Source organism: Echinops telfairi, unplaced genomic scaffold (assembly GCF_000313985.2).
Source record: "Echinops telfairi isolate 266 unplaced genomic scaffold, ASM31398v2 ScPeMD7_7412;HRSCAF=8450, whole genome shotgun sequence".
NCBI classification, from domain to species: Eukaryota; Metazoa; Chordata; class Mammalia; order Afrosoricida; family Tenrecidae; genus Echinops; species Echinops telfairi.
In genome coordinates this window covers 6168319-6187676 of record NW_022111312.1, presented here as the reverse complement: position 1 = coordinate 6187676, position 19358 = coordinate 6168319, and the positions used below count along the sequence as shown (strand labels likewise).

Sequence of the window (19358 nt, the reverse complement as noted above, 5' to 3'; positions counted from 1 at the left end):
CCCTTGATCAAGCCCCACCATGCATCAGTGCTCTCCTTGCCATCGATTTTAGATCATTTGTTGTTCCCTTTTCCCTGGGTTGGTTGACATCCCTGTTCCTTTCCCCTGTCTCCTCCTCTCCCATGTCCCCCAGAACCGTTGGTCATGTTGTTTTCTCCTCCGGATGATTTATCTTGCTTATCTTGAGATTATTAAACTTTTACGGGACAAGGACAGCCTTACCATCCTCTGGTAGAGTGACTGCTGGGTTTGAACTGTTGGCCTTGTGGCTAGCAACCTCATACTTAATCCAGTTCAACCAGGACACTCTGGTCTTCCTTCTAGGTATAGGGATATTATTCCTATTACTAACAGGATTGTAGTTCAGACTTGATATGGATGGGTTCTTTTTGGCAATGAATGTGCCACATTCCTCTTCAATTTACCATCCCTGTCATTGTAGGCTGATTAAAAATTGTCAATACCAGTCCACTTAAGCTCTCGAATGCCTACAAAATCAATCTTTATGCTTTCCATTCATTCTTGAGGTCTTCTCTTCTCATTTTCCTGCATTCTTACTTCGCACATCTCAGTTTCTGGTTGTTAATGGGAGTTTGCAGATGTTTTTTCTTACATTGAGTCACGCCACACCAACAAATGAAGGTCCCAAAGGCCTTACTCCACACACCTCGGTAAGGTCAACTTTCCTTTGAGGAGACAGCTTCTTCCCAGTCATACTTGAGTGCCTCCCAACCCGAGGGGCTCATTTACCTGCGCTGTATCAGGTAGTTCTCTCTTGCTACTTAAAAGACTTTCACTACACCCACACCCACACACACCACCTCCCTTGAAACCTTAAAAGATGGATATTGTCAGGTGTTTCTTCCTAGTCTATCTTAGTGTGGAAGCTTCTCTGAAACCTGTGTACCATGTCTGCCAAAACCTGTCCACCATGGGTGATTCTGCTGGTATTTGAAATCCCTGTAGAATAGCTTCCAACTTTATAGCAACAAGTAAGTGGCTACAGTACACAAATTGAGAGATGAGTGGTGAAATCCTACTATGTGCTTTATAGTATATATTTTTAATTTGCTATTGCCATATGTGATATTTGAAATTGTAAATTTACTATCTCATTCTCTAAATCCATCTTTATGGTGTACTTGGTAATTAAATCATATGCCTTTGAAGTTCAGTCTCCCTATTACACCATTTGTCAATATACCATACCATTTCTGCCTTTTATGATTTGTCACCAACATAAGTATCCCCAGATATTGTTGTAGCAAAGCCAGGGTAAAGTCCTAGGATGGTTTTGTGTTTGTGAATTAAGGTACTGAATCTGTTCTGTCGACTCAGTGGTTGCACTAGATCTATTGAGTTATCTGCTGTTGAGCCATTTGTACATTGTGTTGTGGCAGAGCTCTGACTTTTTTCTCTCTTTTGGAGAGATTTAATACATATGCCTTGTGTTTGTTAATGCTTTTATAATTCCCTGTTGGAACTTAGTGAAAAATTTGCTTTCAAGTGCCTTTCCTCTGTTAGTAATGTGTGCACAGTTGGTGAAGATCCTTCCGCTGTAAGATATACATGAGGATCTGAAAGGTGGAAGTGCATTCTTCTTCTCCAGTAGTTCCCAAATGAGGGCAGTTTTGCCACCCAGGGAACTTTGGAAGTGCTGAAGACTGGGGTGTCACGAGGTGCTGGGCAGCAAGTGTGTCCGTAAGGAGTTAGTGCCACCGATGGCCCCAAGCATTTGGCAGTGTACAAGACAGCCTTCAGCAGAGAATTATTCCACCCACCCAAGATGCCAATAGTCCTGAGGTTGAGAAACCCACAAACCAATCCTACAGTGTGTTTTTTTTAAATAAAAATACATATTCCCATTCCTAGTTAACCTGCTCATGAAGTCCTAATAAGACCTTTGAGCAATGTAAATTTTTCATATGTGTTTAGGTGAAGAAAAATAACCACTTTATAACATGATATAGTTGCCTTTTCCTGTTTACTTTTACTTAGAACTTAGCTTGCTCTGTACTTAATTTTTTTAAAGTGGCTTAGATACTTGCAGAGAGCTTACATTGTACACTGATCCATATGTATTTAACACCTACAGACTGTCAAAGGACTGCATGCAGCTCCTTCCTGAATGCCAGCATTGCTTGCATTGTCTGTTGCAGGGCTTCTGTAGCCACTAAATTATCAGTCCTCATACAGTACATCACAGGAAGTTGGCAGATACAATGATCCATCTGTTATCACACCCATCAAGTGCATTGGCTCAGAGGGAAAAGGCTGCAGATTGGAGCTCAGTGTGTGAGAAAAGGAGTGAGATTCCAAGATGTTTATCATTCTTTCCAGAAAGTCCTTTCTAGCCTTTTGATGAGCCTGGTTTGCTCATTTCTAAAAAAAAGAAAAAAGGCCTTTCCATTTATGATAGATTTACCTTTTCATTAAGATTTTTGGAAATGCTAGACATGCTATCAAAGATGCTTATTTTTCTGAGAATGAGGTTTTAGGGCATTAACACACTGGTTCTCCTTGGGGAAATTCTTGGTCACATTGCCGTTGAAAATGAGCAGTGGGAAATTGAAGTTGCACAATCTGGAGAGTTTTCTTTGAAACATAGTTATTCTGAACCTGAACTAAGTAAAGCAAGTATAAAACATTTCTGTGTTATTCCAATGTGGCCAGTAATTTTGTTACTAATTTATGATCACCTTCAGAGAAAGATGCTGTTGATTTTTTTCCATAGTTAGAAAGAAATGTTTAGGCAGCATCTGTTGAGTTTCAGAAATCTGTGTGTTTCCTGGGAAGTCCTAGATGTTTGTGATACAAAGGTCACTTATGGAGTCTCCTCTAAGATCTTTCAGACAGACAAAAGCATTGACGCTGTGCCTAATGGTGCTTTGAAGTTTTGGTGACTGCCCTGAGGTAAATGGGTCTGGTGCTGATGCTCCGATCTTGTGAATAGTCGTATTTATATGGCTTCTCCCCTGGCAAGTCATAATGTCTGGTTTTGGTAGGCAAAAATCCAATTCCAAATTACTGCCTGTGTATTATGTGTCTTCGACTTAATTTAAGTTCACCTTCAAAAGGGGGGAACGGTTAGAGAAAAAAAAATTAAATAGGACAGTGTATGACTAATTGAAAGTTAGGGCTTTGCTTTTTCTAGACTGAAGGGGGGGATACAAAGTGACTGAATAGTAAATCGTCGTCTAGTCGATTTAAAAGAGCCATTCCATTCCATTTTAGTCTCTTTTCTGTTCATCCTCGTTTTAAAGCAGATCTCTGTAATCTAGCTCAGAATATAAGAAGTTCCCCTTAAATAGATCAAATCCATCTTTTAAATATTGCTTCTCAAATTTAGTGTTTACTCTTGACTGCCATATGTCTAAGTTATAATTGATTAAAAACAGTGACTTCAGTTTTTTTTTATTTTGAGGGAAGAATCACAAAAAATGAGATAATTGAGAATTATAATTATATTGAAAGGGGTTTCCCAGAAAGACTGTAATAGAAAGTGGCTAAAATTTCCACAAAAGGGATTTTGCAAGATTTTTCTCCAAATGTGCATTTGTCTTACATGTGTCTCATTCCCGAAGTGAGAGTGCTTTTTTTAGATGTGGCTTTTGATAAACACAGGGACTTTTGGTTTGTGGTTCCTAATAAGATGGAAGTGTAGTGCATATGCTATGTTATTTAAATGTAGCTGTGTTGATCTGTGTAAGAATATAATGTCACTTCATTATAACTTTGTTATACCAGATACAGTGAACACGAGGGCATTGTGGATGTATAGGGATGACATCTTCATCAATAATAATGCTCTATCGAGTTGATGCCTAGAATTAAATATGCCAGTGTGAGCGTGTTAATTATTATATCTCGATGTTGATTATTAGGAGAGAAGTTGCATACTTTAAAATTGCCTGATTTAGCACATTAAAGTTGTACAAAGGCTCACTTTATGATAGTAACTGCGTTAAGTAATGCTTTATTGTCATTATTGTATATTAATTTATTTTTCCCTCAAGAGTCCTTTATATTCATCACTCTAATCTCACTAATTATCATAGGTTCAAATAACATCCTATTTTCATCACATTTTCATTTATACTGTTTCTATAGAAATATTTTCATGATTTAATTATAGCCCTAATCTGTTTCCATGGAAATAATTGTAAAAAAAACCCCAAACCAACTCTGATAACGTGTAAAACTTTTCTTTGAGCATGAGGATGTGGAGAGAAGTTCAAACTAAATCTTTTATAAAAGTGCCAAATTATACCATGTAAACTTAATGATATAGCCATGCCATGTAGATTAATAGTAAATGATCACTTTGTGACAGATTGCATTTTACTCTTAACTTTGAATGCGTTTTAGATTTCAGGGCTCACAGTCTGTTTTCTTCATGGAAGGTTCTGTACAACATACAGTAAGATCACAGGTACGGACTTTGCTCTTGTGCATATCGACTTTTGAGTTCTTGTGGATGAGAAGGCTGATAATAAATAAATAAATGAATACTTTCACATGGTGATGTACTATGGAGCTGTTCATGAGGAAGGGAGTGGCTGAGAAGGGGCTACTAGAGGTGACGTTCCTGGAGAAGGCCTCCTTAAAGCGATGCATTTGCGCTGAGACTGAGAAGGAGTGTCAGCCTGGCACAGTAAGGACAAAGCCCGTGAGCCTTACTTTGTTGGGGAAGCAGGCCAGTGCTGTTGGTCAGCCAGCTGCAGCTGGAAGAGGCAGATGGAAGTGAGAGTAGGTGGCGCCCTGGTAGGCTATGCTAAGGATTTTATCTAGAGCAGTGGTTTTGAACTTTCTAATGCTGTGATCCTTTAATACAGTTCTTTATGTTGTGGTGACCCCCAACCATAAAATTATTTTTGTTACTACTTCGTAACTGTAATTTTGCTACTGTTATGAATTGGGCGACCCCTGTGAAAGGGTCGTTCGACCCCCAAAGGGATGTCAACCCACAGGTTGAGAGCTGCTGATCTAGAGAGATGATTAACGTAGTGGGAACCTACAGGAATAAATTTGAAGTGTCAGAGGTCTATGATGTGCTGTAAGTTTTGAAAAGATGGCTTTGGCTCACTTTGGAGAGTGGATTTACTGGACTTTGAGTGAAAAGCTGGGAGATCAGTTAAAAGGCTTTTTCCTGCCAGATTCTTGATGAAGCTAGATTGTAAAAGAAACTTAACAACAATATCTGTACTTTACAGAGTGTTGTGTATCTGCTGTCCAAACAACATCTGCTACATGTTTACTATGCTTCTTCTTTAGGCTATTTCTCTATTGCCCCATAAACAGCTGTATTGCCAAGTCATCCTTGGCATGTAGTATCTTTGAATGTATGCGGACTTTATCTGTTGTTGTTTTGAGGACTCCATACTTGCTTGGGTTGAACATCTATATAGTTCTTTTGTGAATATTATTTTTTACTTTACATATATCTGAAAATACATCTTAAAACTCTGTTCATAATATATATGCAATTTAACTTTTAACTTATGTATTTTGTTTTTGAAATATGAACCCAGGGCAAACCCACTGTTGTTGAGTACAACTCATAGCAACCTTGTAGTACAGCGTGGAACTACCGTAGTCCCTGGGTAGTTCCACTAGAGCAGACAGCCTCATCTTTCTCCCGCGGAGTGGCTGGTGGGTTCAACCTTTTGGCTTGCAGCCCAGTACTTAACTTAACTACCAAGCCACCAGGGCTCCTTTTGGAAGCACAGTGTCAAATCTTTTACATTGTAAGTTAAAACAAACAAAATTATATATAAAATAATTTTTATACAGTTAGCATGTGTGCACTTCCAAGGAGTATTACAGAAATTTCCTGAGTATTCCTTTGCTGTTAAAACTCTTTCACTTCCTTTTCAGTGGTAAATACTAGCCAGAGTTTTATATCTTTGCTTTATATTATTTTAAGATTACATTATATCCATTCCTAAACAATGTAGTTTGCTTGCCTGTTTTGTAGTTTTATCTACATGAAATCCTATAGCGTCCATTCTCATGTCTATGCTCTTATGTTTTAAAGACTTATCCGTGCTGCTGCCTTTATCTACAGTTGTTTTCACTTTTCATTGCTCTGTATACAGTGTGTGCCTACATTCTGACCACATACATGAATGGACATAATGTCTGAAGGACATCTTTTGTCTATAAAGCAGAGTTAAATGTGTTGAGAATTTTATGGGCTGCTTGTAGTATTCTGTCATTGGAACATAGCACAACTGATTTATATTTGCGAGTGCATAAGCACGTATTTCTGTGGGTACACGTTCAAGTAGCGTTGCTGAATTCCAGCTGTATTCGACCTTGTCAGTCATTTTTCTCTAGAGGTAGACCACCTTTTTACTTCTACTAGCAATGTTCCCCCCTCACCCCCTTTTCTTTTCTTTCTTTCTTTTTTTTTTTTTAAGGGGAAGGGTGATGTTTGTGTGTTTCTGTTCCCTCGTAGCTGTTCTGGTACCTAATGTTGTTCCTATTTAATTTTTGACACCCTTAAGATGATATTTAATTGTGATATTTCTTTTAGCAGAGCTTGCATGCCTTATTTTAAATAGAGCAATTTGCCAGGATATATTTCCTCTTTAGTTGAGTATTGGGAACTTTGGCTTTTAATTGTTACACTTTATAATAGCTGGTTTTGAAACCATGAAAAGGAGAATTGGTAAAGGAATACAGCAGTTGACAAAGTAAGTTAGTGATTCTGTATGTCCTACAAGGAAATTCATGGGTTAATGCATTACTCCTTCACAAACACATGGTTCTGCATGCTGGGGAGACTTTAAGGTCATTTAACCTGTATTATTCTTAGCGTTCATGTTGGTTTTGGATTTTGTGAGGAGTGACCTGATGAGAAGAAACAGAATGGCTAGGTCTTGCCCTCTGTAAACATTTGCAATCCTCCAATTCCATTGTAGAAGACTTTCCCACAGTCTAGTGTACCTGGTTAGGATCCTGCTGTTTGAGAGCTGGGAAGAATCTGGAGTTAAGCTAACTACAAAAGCAGCAGCAGGCCCACTGAAGTGCTAGCATTGCCCTGGGGGCTTGGGAGTCCTGTCTTGCTCCTGCTTTTAATTCCTTTGCCTTTTCTGTGGTTTGTAAATTCTATCCTACCAGTAGACATTTTTTTTTCTTTCCTGTTTTAGTTTATCTTTTCAGATGAACCTCTGTAGAACTCCTAAATGTAGAGTGGATGAAACGACATAACTGGATAAATCTGCATCTGTGCTAGTTGTGTGGAGATGGACGGAGCAGAGACACCTGGTCATAGGACACAGGTGTCCTGTATAATAACACAGCTCCTGTATAATGCAGGTGTCCTTTGCTCTACCCTAGCCCAGACCCTATCTAAAATCACTGGTCTTCTGGCCCTCCAATCAAAATTCTACATTTAGACAGAAAATAACGATGGAATTCATTTACACCATTGCAGTCCCAAAGGTCTTGGAGTTTTTGTACTTGAGTCATGTTAAAAGCAAAGGGCCCTTTGTGGAAACACCTCTATGAAGTAAAAGTGCTTGGCAGTATTGGAATATTTAGGTCATTTGTAGATTTTGCATATGAGTTGGAAACTACCTAGCTTGTTAAAAGTTTTGGATAAAGACAACTTTTTTCCTGGATGTGTTTCAACTCGAAGTTTTGAGAAACTTTTATTGCTTTCCAATTGGTTGTTTTTGCTAAATTAAGGGGCATAGATTAATTTTGAAGGCTGGAGGGGAAAGTGAATACATTCTGGCTTTTAAAGGTGAACAATATGTTTGTTTTAAGGTGAAGAATTGTAATTTCGGAGCTGCTCAGAGCCAGGTTGGGAATACATATGATAAACAAGTCGACATTTATTAATGTAAAATAATCTGATTACCAACACTCTTTTTCATAAAAATGGATTTTATTTAGACTCTCTTCAGAACCCAGCAGGTATAAATTAATGCCAGAGTCCAATATGTGACTTACAGACACACACAAAGGGTTGCAATTTTACCAAAAGGCACTTGCGCTGTGTCACTTTTTTCCCCAAAACAATTTCAGGTTTTAAAGTTTTGTGCCTTTTGTGCTCAATCAACATTTTCTGGTAGTTCATTTTTTGTTTTGATTTTAGCAAATTTTTAACATGAAGTGGTTTTGCAAGCTTTGCATTTCATTACATCCTTAGTGGTAAAATCTGCATGTTTATAAGAAAAAGCTGAAAGAGACTCATCAATTTTGGGGTTTGTTAAATTGTGGCAGAATTTGCTAACCTAGAAAAAATACTTCAAATATATTGTGTTATCTATAATCTTCCAGTTTTTGGTTACTACTCTTCTCCCCTCACTACCTACCAAATTCCTAGTAAGCCCATCACCACAAATACAGAAATCCATTATAGACTGCGACTATAGTAAACCCATCACTACAAATACAGAAATCCCTCATAGACTGCGACTGTGTGGGTGTGTGAAGAAGTGGCTTGCTTTCTTAAAGCCCCAGAAGAAAACTGACTGCATGTTGTCAGTATAACTAAGTTAATGGCTTATTTTTGAGTTAAATTAGGATTCTTAACTTTCAACTTCAAATCTTCACCACCTGCAATGATTAATGAGAGGGTGTTGGGTCAAATAATGGACTATGATACAGTTATTCTACAGTCTTGTTATAAAATCAGTTACATTTTTAACTGTGCCACTTAAAATAGACACTGTCTTCTGAAGTGACAGTGTAGGTAAAGGCAAGCATTATCTTGTAGTCAAAGAAGATAATGAACAGAGAGAAGGGAACGCGTTGTTTTGTAGTGAAAGTAGATAGTGGACAAAGAGAAGGGAACCCTCAGCACTGTTGAGTTTTGAAGTTCAGAGGCAAAGAAGAAGGGGACGGACGTGAGTACCAGCCACGCACATAGTACATTACATGCATGGAGCACATAGCAAGCACATGTGCCAGGGTGTTGCAGGGTTGGGAAAAAAGGACAGCTCTCATGAGATTTGAGTAAAAATACGGTTGTGATACAGTGAAGATGGCAAAAAGCTCTTCAGTTTTTGCCCAAACTCGAAGAACCTATGTTCAGAAGGTGGTTGCTTACTAAAGAGTCTGTGTGGTGTAGGTGTTTCGGCTTCAGTAGAAATGGAGGTGCTCCCCAGGCCCAGGGAGGTGGCACTGAGCATGGCCTAGAGAGCAGTCTTTGTGTTCCAAATCTTCAACATACTCCGCTTCTTCCACTTTCTTAATTTTCTTCCCCCTTTCGGGGGCAGATGTTATTTTTGCTACTTTTGTTATTTTAACCTGTCAGTTAAAAAATAATTACTATGTCAGTATGGCTGGCGGCGGCTCATATAGGAAAAATATGCTGTCTCTTAATCAAAGGTGATTACAGTTTTTTCCTGTCTATAAATGTGCTTGTTGTGTAACGAGAATGCATTAGTCTCAGCCTGATGTATGAAATGAAAGGCAGCAAGAAGCAGCACCATTGTTATCACTCCAGGCGTGTCTAATGAGTCGTGTTTCCATGTTCTCTTGGTCACGCAGTAGAGTGCCCTCAGCCAGGGCTAAGCCTCCTGTAAAATGCTCTTTAAGATTATTGTAGCAAGAACAGAAATGCTGGCCGAGTGGGGGTGGGGAGAGAATGCCAGCAAGACAGCTGCATCTCACACAGTTACAGCTGCAAGGATTACTCACTCTAATAGCAGTGACAGACAACTGTTTGAGCTTTAGTGTAAAAGGCAATTTGGGGACTTGCCCTATCATAATTTTAGTTGCAAGCTAGAGAGAAAGAGAGAGAGTGTTACAAATCAGGTTGTGCCTGTGGAGTGCAAATAAATATTTTTAATGTCTACTGTTAAAATTATACAAATGTTGAAATCAATAGTAATGCTATGTTCTCTTGATGCTCACTGTCCTAGAGGAATTTTATAAATTTTTTATTTGTCACCATTGACAAATTTAGATGTAAATACTGCAACTGAATCCCGTCACTTGCTGTTCCTTCTCATAATTGTATTTTATTTTGTGGTGATTTCTGTTCTAAGACCTTTTTGTGGATGAATTTCTGATCATGTAGCTTCATCCACCTGCGTGTGACTATTTAATAAATAATAACTGTATTTTAAATACTTATTCACATACGACATATACATGTTCACTGAAGAAAATATATACACAGCCAAAGATATAAAAAATAATGACTTTGCTTGTGTTTCATATTATAAAAAAGCACACTGATAATAGTTTCAAGGGGTGAAAAGTAGTAATTATTTTCAAATCCTTTGAAGGAGTAGCAAATGAGGTCATGCTTCATTCTCAGATATCATTAGCAGCCGTCATGCACAATTTCTGTTTTCTGTAACAGTAGTATCTTGAAAGTCTTGTGCGGTTCATCTAGAAATTTACTTTAATGATCTCCTCCCTATTTTAAGTTTACTGGCTTTGCATGGTGTCTGGTGCTTCAGTGAAATGCTAACTTGGGCCATACCCCAACTGCTGCATTGCTGTAGAGAAGCCGTCCTTAAGGTTCTGGTGCTCCTGCAACTGGCCTATAGAACCTATGCTGTGAAGGTATTCGTAGGAAGACATGCAGTTAAAATGTTGAATTGTAACTGTGCTTTTTTTGTCTTCAGATTATTTTCAATATTGTAGTCATTTAAACTTTCAAACAGTTCAAAATAAATGGAACATTTTGATATATAATTTCTGTCCCCAATTCTTATTTGATTGATGAATTGACACTGGTAAAGTTAAAATCCATTTTCATCATAGATTTGTTAAGTGGTACCAACTATTCTACACCCACAAGCAATTCAAGAAGATTGGAGCTCTAAGTGGGTTGAATTTGCTATAAGTAATAAGTCCATTTAGTTATTAATGACTTCAAATATAGATTTTACAAGGCAGTCAATGGCAGCCTAACTATGATTAATCAATGGTGTTGTGTAATTGGATTTTTTATGGGTATAATGCAATCTTTCAGAATTAATGTGGCCTTATGCTACTTTGTTGCTCAATTTTGTGTAAATCAATTTTTAAAAAAGCAGATACTTCAGAATGCTGTATACATTTTTTTTAAAAGTAGTATTTCATTTGCTATCCTTTGTAAAATTAAATTAATCAGTGATTTCTTATTATAGTACCTGCTTGGTACAATCTCTGAATTAGATTTTAGTAATTAAAAGGATTTTTTTAAGTTACAAAGAGTTTGATATGATAAAAGATAGAGATCGAAAACAAAGAGAGTGAGTAGCAAATTATAAATCCTGGTTTGGTATGATAGAGATTGAAAACAAAGAAAGTGAGTGAGTGGGAAGTTATAAACCCTGGTTTCAGAGGTGTGCTCTTTTTGTCACTGCAATAACTGGGAAATAATCTTGTTTCATATGCCTTGGTTTAATCTATTTGTATTCCTGGAGTTTGGAGCAGAATTTGATTTCGGTAATTTTAATGGCTGACTAAGGAGTGCCTTTCCTGAAAGCGCCGTCCACCCCCACCCCCAACCCCCCAGTATTTGCAATGGCCTATGTGGTTACTGAACTCAATGTTCTGGATAATAGGTTTCATTAGTTTTGATGCCTGAGGTAAAAAAGCAGTAGGTGGGAGTAAGAAGTGTTTTTGATGTCTAGATGTTCATTTCAGCTGTTGCTGCAATATGATACATTAAAAGGAAATATGTATCATAGCTCAGAGGAAATATGTGTTCTTTGAAAGTAATTCTACTTTTAAACTGTGTAAGGCAGAGTGACCTGAATTCTAAAAGCATGCGCTTGAATTTCTTCAAGGTTTCACAATCTTTATGCTCCTCCCTTCCCTATCCCATTTTCCCTCCCCCTTTCTTTCCCCTTCAAGTAAAGTATGTCCGATTCATTTGTCGACTTGGAAGAGGTATCTTTCCAGGTTCTCTGCTGGGAAACACAAAATCATTGAAGTATATGCTGCTTTGATATTTTGCCATATTGACTTTTCCCCTGAACCTTTTATATGGCTTTTCTTTCAAAGAAGCTTATTAATTCTGCAAGGAATCATGTTTTTGCAAAGTTGAAAGAAGTTGTTTTATAATTTGTGAGGATTTTGAAAAATCATTCAGGTGCTAAGCAATAATTACTGCTATTTAAATTTTCCTTTTTAAAACATTGCTTTTATGCTTAAATTTTTTATATGATGTGATTTTACAGTTTAAATATTTGATAATATGAGGATTACTGTATTAAAAAAGATTGAATAACAGCAATTTTTAACAGTAAATTCTGATTATAACTTTTCTAATTTAAGTGAGATAGCTTTAATGCCAAAACAGTTTTTCTCTGTAGCCAGAAAGCTTTAGTCTTTTAGATCTTGTGGTATTTTGTTTTTTTCTGAGATCAAAGTTTTAGACAAAATATTCCATTGAATATAGGTAGATGTCCAAGTATAGGATATAGTGAGAGATTCTTGATACTTGTATGAGGGGCTTCAAATATTCATGAAAAAGGGAATGAAATGATAATGGGCTTTTACCAAGAACTTTTTGATGCTGGCCCATATCATAAAGGACAGGGTAGAGCAGTCCCAGTGAGTTTCCAAGACCGTAGAAAGCCCAAACTTTCTCCTTCAGATCTTGCATTTAGCAGCCCAACGCATAGCCACTATGCCACCAGACTTTTCCTTTTTTCTGTCTTGTAAAGGATGGAGACAGTGTGTAACCTGTTTCATAGACTGAGCCCAGCACTTTTAGGTTGTCTGGTAAACTTCCTGGCAATTGCCTTTATTTTTAGTCTATCTTCAGAGAGGGAAAGAAGTGGTAACAGCTCTCTCAGCTCATTTATGGGTACTTAAATTAGACAAAAGAAATAACAAGAATCTCAATATCAAGCAAATTGAAATCTTTAAATTGTACCTTGATGTGGACATGGGGGAATGTCATAAGGAGTTTAAAAAGCTAAAATGTGGCATTATATGACTTTAACCATGGAGCTGCACAAAAGCAATGTCAGCTTTGCTTAGCCTTTAAAAAGGTACTTAGAAAACACTCACATTAAGTGTAAACTTAGATGTAAGGGGACATTTACCTGTAGTGTGGAATGTAGCCTTTCTTGCCAGTGCTAACAATATGCATGAGGAGTCCTGGCTTACAGGTGTCAGAGCAGTGCAGTATGTTGGGCACATCCTGGGCTTGAGAGTCCAAAAATCTTGAGTTTGAATCCTATCTTAGCAACTCTAACTCAATTAACTGGATATAAGGAGACATTAGCTTGAAAGTGAAATCCAGTGGAATTTTGAAAGGTATACGCACCAGGCCAACTCACCATATTTATTAAATATCTGAAATATTCTAGTTCTTGTAGCTACAACTGCTTCCTCTTGAGTTAAATTAATGGGAGAATTAATTTATTTACCATGTATGAAAATTAGATATAAAATACACTTAGTCCCATTGTGCTGCTCTAGGTATTGATACCTAAGACTCTGGTCCCAGAATCTTGGACTCATGTAACCCAGAGTAAGTTTTGCATTACTTTAAAGCCCAAGTTTTCTCATTTATAAAACAGAAATCATAGTAAAGTACCTGTATCAGTTTTAGTTGAAAACTAACAAAATTAGTTGACTGAAAAATATTGAGTGTTCACAGTATTAATTCCTGCTTTTAGGACCAAGCTGCTGTCCAGTTGATTCCAATTCCCAGAGACTCTTCTGCAGGGCAGAGTAGAACTGCTCTATTGGGTTTTTGAGGCTGTAATCTTTATGGAAGCAGACTGTTCCATAAATGTTTTGGATCATTACATAAATGTTCCAAAAGGTCAACATTTCAAACCCACCAACCTGCCCTGTGGGAGAGAGATGAGACTGCTCCCATTAAGCCAGCAGTTCTCAACCTGTGGGTTGCGACCCCCTTGGGGGTGGAACGACCCTTTGACAGGGGTCGCCCAATTCATAACAGTAGCAAAATGACAGCAATGAAGTAGCAATGAAAATAATTTTGTGGTTGGGGGCAGTCACCACAACATGATGAACTGTATGAAAGGGTTGCAGTATTAGGAAAGTTGAGAACCGCTACATTAAGCTTTACTGTCAGAAACCCTGTACTAGAATCTCTATGAGTAGGTATTGACTTGATGGTACTACGCTGTGCTGTTGTTGTGTTAGTCTATTTCTGACTCACATCAAAACCCACATGACAGAGTAGAACTTCCCCATATGGCTTTCTGAGCTGTAATCTTCAGGGAAACAAATCACTAGGTGTTAATCTTACCAGAGCCCCTGGTTGGGAACCACTCACCAACCTTTGCGTTAGCAGCTGAGCATTTAATAATCATTGTGCCACCAGGGCTCCTTATATTTATTGTTGTTTTTGAATAGTAACCCTACAGAACTGCTTTTAAATTAAAACATAGTAAATTAGGAGTTCATAAGACTTTCCTTACATTTATAGCCAAAATTAGTAATATTTTGAGTGGTTGATCTTTGATCACAAGCCTTGACTTATGATATATTGTGAAATTTAAGCGTGCCAAGTCCAAACACAGTCCCCAGTCCCTTTTTATAATTTCAATGACTTATGTCTTAGATTTTTGTCTGTTGATTTACATGATAATTTGTAATTTACTATTTTTAACACTGTCGTTCTAGTACATGTTTTTTAAACACAAAAAGGTAGTGTAGAATGCGTTTTACTTCATGCTTTTCCTTTCTTCCTTATTTTTTGTTAAATTGGTACCTAAACTATATTACTCTATGGTATAAAATGTATAAGGGGAGATAAGAAAATCACCATATTAAAAAGCAATATTGGTGGTATTATTTTGAAAATAATTATCAGTATTTAAAAAATAAAAATATTTCCCTAAGATATTATTCTTTACATCTGTATTCTCATACTGTTAAATAAGAAGTAAATAAATTAACTAATATTGTAGGGCACTGTTGGAGAGTACTACTTGATCTGTGTTGATCTTGCTTAAAGTTTTTTGCTTTTAATAATTTATTTGTGAAGGTTAAACATGTACCATCTCCTTTGGATTAAAAACAAGCAAACAAATTGTGTTCAGATATACACTGTTTACTTTTGGACTCCTTTGCACAGTTCTTTTTGGTGTCCTATTTGAGTGAAACATGTTAGGGAAGAACAAATTATCACTTGATGTTTCTTTAATTGAAATGTTAGGTTCTTCTCTCCTCCACCCCCATCCAGGAAAAAGCTCTATCAAGGAGGCAAACATTTGCAAACAAAGATTCCAAACACCTTCAGAAGATTAGAGAAACCTTTTGGATGTTTTGTTTTGAGTAGAGATCATATAGATAGATATCAGGACCTTCTGTTTATTTTATTTTCATTCCTCTAGTGATAATATAAAAATACTATGACAAAGGTTACTTTGGGAAAATTAAGTAAATCAGGCTTGGCCACATGGAAAAAATATTCTGACATATTCAAGCAAAGAAATATTTAGTCAGCTTGGTCATTGAAAAACTATCTCTCTCCCCACCCCCCCACCCCCAACAACAACAACAACAACAACAACAAAAGACAACACAAACCTATAGGTACACAAGTCATGGATGTAAATATACTTTAAATACTTTTAAAATTTCTATATTTGGAATATGGAGATGCATCTTAGAATCACTATTAATGTTGTAAAAGCAATCGAAAAAAGTGTTTTGTGGATTTAATCTATGTTTTAATTTACTGTCAAAATTTTATCAGGTGGGTGCTGCTTATAAGATAACAAGGAAAAATTTCTGTGTAAATGTTGTCTTCTTTACAATTTTTAGGTATCTTAAACTAATAAATTCAAAAGGAAATTATGATTTCTAGGGTGATACATATGAAAAGAAAGGCTTCTAGGACCGCATGGGACGTTGTTAGTTTATTGCATTCTGTTGGTGTTAGTTACTTGTGACCAGATCATAACATTTCAATGACAAATATGTGTTATTTTCCAAATATCAAACATTACTGGAATTGTGAGTTCAGGAATTAAATTTGCTGTTATATCACGACCTGATTCTCTGACCTTCCCCCTTAAGCATGTTCTTAAAACAAAAAAGCACTTCCAGACATGGTCTTCAAGAACGTGAAAGAAATGTATATAACTGACATTTGTGGAAATTGTTTTTGATTTTCTCTATGACATAGGTTTTTAACTTGATTTTCTTCTGTACATAATATTTTCTGACTTTAGGCATGCGTTTAATGCCAATTTTAATTCCATTATGAAATTGTTACATTAGCTTGTTAACTTTAAGTATTTTTTGTTACTCATCTTTTAAATGAAGTTTTTGTCATTAAGCAACAGCAGTAATAGTGGGCAATAAACACCCATAAAACCTTCCTTGGTGGGTTCCCTGCTAGGAGATTTATATATGACGTATTTCCTATTTCTAAAATTCTTGGACACAGTAAGCAGCTGAAATAATGGCTCATGCCATTTTCATACGTTCTTTACCATTCACTAGGGAAAAAATGATTTTAAAGTTAAAACGTTTTAAAAATAATTTTATTGGGGACTGTTACAGCTCTTAGAACAATCCATATATTAGTTGGATCAAGCACAATTATACATAATTACCATCATCCTTTTAAAAGCATTTTCTTTCATTTTGAACCCTTGGTATCAGTTCCTCTTTTTCACCTTTCCCATCCTCCTGCCCTAGTGTGACTCCCTGGATAACTTATAAATTATTATTATTTTCATAGTTAAAATTTTTTTATTTGGAAATCCTACTTATGGTTTTTTTTCTCTTTTGTTTGTTTCAGTTGTGGAAGAAGGACTCTGGGAAAATGGCCTTTCCTATGAATGTAGGACACTGCTCTTCAAAGCAATCCACAACCTGTTAGAAAGGTAAGAGAAGGAACAGCATGGCAGTGGTCCTGAGACACACCAAGTGTGCTGCTGGCACTGTTTTCTGTTGTTTTCATGTACCACGATTTACTCTTGTTACATACTAAAAGAAAGAAAGAAATTGCAGAAACACTATTGTGGGTTTTGTTTTTGTTTTTTTAGTATTGATATAATTTCAACTTGGAAAAAAGTTTCTGAAATCGTACAAAGAAATCCCATATACTGTTTTACCTGGATTCACAAAAGGGTTTTGTTTCCCCAGTGCTTTATCATTTGTGTCTTCTCTCTGTCTTCTTTGTATTTCTGTGCTTCTGTGTGATTAAAAAACTTGAGAATAATTTGCAGACTTAAGAGTTCTTTTGTACCCCTAAGTTTTTAGTGCTCATTTACTTTTGCATCACCCTATAGTGTCTTATAAAGCCATTATGTAATAATGGTTATGAAATTTATCATTGATAAAAGGCCATTATCTAGTCCATAGTTTTACTTGGGGTTGTCGGTTGTACTAATTATGTCTTTTACAGCTTAATGCCTTTGAGATCTCATTCATAATCATCCTTGATGTTTACTTTCCAGGTCTTCAAATCTATACTAGATTCCTTGCCTTTCTTGGCCTTGACATTTTGATGCATTCAGGCCATGTGTTTTATATGATGCCTCAATGTTTATCGGAATCCCTATTAGAGGATTCAGGCAATGCTTTCTAGTAGGAATACTAGGGAAGTGACGTGTGGCTTCTTCAGGGGGTATTACCATGAAGTACATGATGCCAGTATCCCATATTTAATGAGTCCATTGCTCCCTTGGTTGAGGTAGTAGGCTGCTTGGTTTCACCAGTATATATTAAGTAGCTTATTACCTATAATCTTTGCCAATTCTCATTTCAAAGTCACTAAGTAAATTTGAGGCAGATACACTGAGACTATGTAATTATCCAATTTCTCATCTAATTCTCACTCATTTTCACCTCCATTTGTGATTCTTACCTAAATTGTTTGTGACTGTTATGAATATAATGTCAATTTTCTAATATTGCCATCCCTCCTTTTTTAATTAGTTGTCATTATGTAATATGAAAGAACGTGCGCTTGCGGGACCCCTCCTCTGACCACCCTTCCCAGTCCCCATGCACAGACTCTTCATGAATTTTTGTCTGTTCTTCAGCTTGGACCCATAGTTTCTCTTATATTGACTGTATTCTAAGTCAATGGTATCATTTATTTTGATGCTTAAATATTTAGCTATTTGGCACACAAAGGGGAAATCCCCTTGATGATAGCTCCTTTTGAAATATTCCCATCGGTGTTTGAGCCCCTCTTTCTGGCACTATGTTTTAGGATCTGGATGGTGCTTTGAGGAAGAAAGATGCAAAAGACCAGGAATAGCGACAACTTTCTAGCGGGAAACATTTCTGCATGTCTCTTTCAGAGTCTTCTACTTCTGTGTACTTATGTAATACTTTAAGCCGTCTGGATGATATTAATACTGCCCAACAAGACACACATCCTTCAGGAAAATGTGGACAATTTACTGTTTCCATATTGTATGCCAGAATAAAATAAGTTTCTTATATCTGCATAGTAATTAATGACCATTTAAAGACTTTTCCCCCTGTAAAATTTGAGATGGATATGGAATGAAGTACATATTTAAAAAATCATCACTCTTTCTGTGTTGCTTTTTGATGTCAGGAGTCTTTCTTGTTCTGAAAATATTAATGAACTTCCATTTGAATTGCCGTCTTTTCAGCCTTTCATATTTAAATGATGGCTAGTTTCTTTGTTCTGTGGAAGAGAATAAGAAGAGCAGAAAATCTGGAAGGGAGTAGTAATGCAAACAATAATTTATTCTGGATTTGCTTCATTTAGATTTGTGCTAAAACCTTAAGCCCAAGTCAATTTGAGTGACTGTTTTATAAGAGATATTTGTAAAAATAAAAATACAGAGGCTGAAAAAAAGGCCCAACAACAAAAAAAGAACTACAGAGACTATTGAAGTGATTGTTATATACACTATAGCTTTAGATAGCCCTAGAACTTTGGGTTACACCTTGGCTTGATTTCAGAGCTCGTCACTTGGTCAGTTACTCTAATCTCACCAAGCCTTTGTTATTGCTTTATAAATATAAGTATAGGGTGCTACACACCTTGAGTTTTCATTAGGTGTTATAATGTGACTCTCATTAGTATTTGGTGCATATGCTTAACATTCAGTAATTCTTATCCTTTCCTTTATAAAATTTTTAATGTATATGCTTTAATTTGTACTTTTTAAGGTTAATAATTGAATGAAAATTGTTCAATAAATAAATTGATATAATAATGTCATTATAGTAACCTCAGAATTGCTATTTGACAACTGCTGTTTGTTTTTGAACAGATTAAGCACCATTCTTTTATAAATAATTGAGTTTTCAAACTATTTTCGTGTAATTAGTATGAATGGAGGTTTTTTTCTTTGAAAATTGGTAATCTTTTTCTTTTTTATCAAAGTTACAGTAACGGCTTTCCTTCCTTCCTTCCTTCCTTCCTTCCTTCCTTCCTTCCTTCCTTCCTTCCTTCCTTCCTTCCT

The 19358-nt window shown here is 36.4% G+C and overlaps 1 protein-coding gene across 1 annotated transcript in view; it reads left to right on the top strand.

Moving 5' to 3' along the window:
• Nucleotides 1–19358, top strand: part of MED13L (mediator complex subunit 13L) — a 229361-nt gene that overhangs the window by 84091 nt on the left and 125912 nt on the right. The window contains exon 3 of the mRNA XM_045296704.1: nucleotides 16703–16787. Within this exon, the coding sequence (XP_045152639.1) occupies nucleotides 16703–16787 (85 nt within the window). The remainder of the gene's footprint in view (nucleotides 1–16702; nucleotides 16788–19358) is intronic.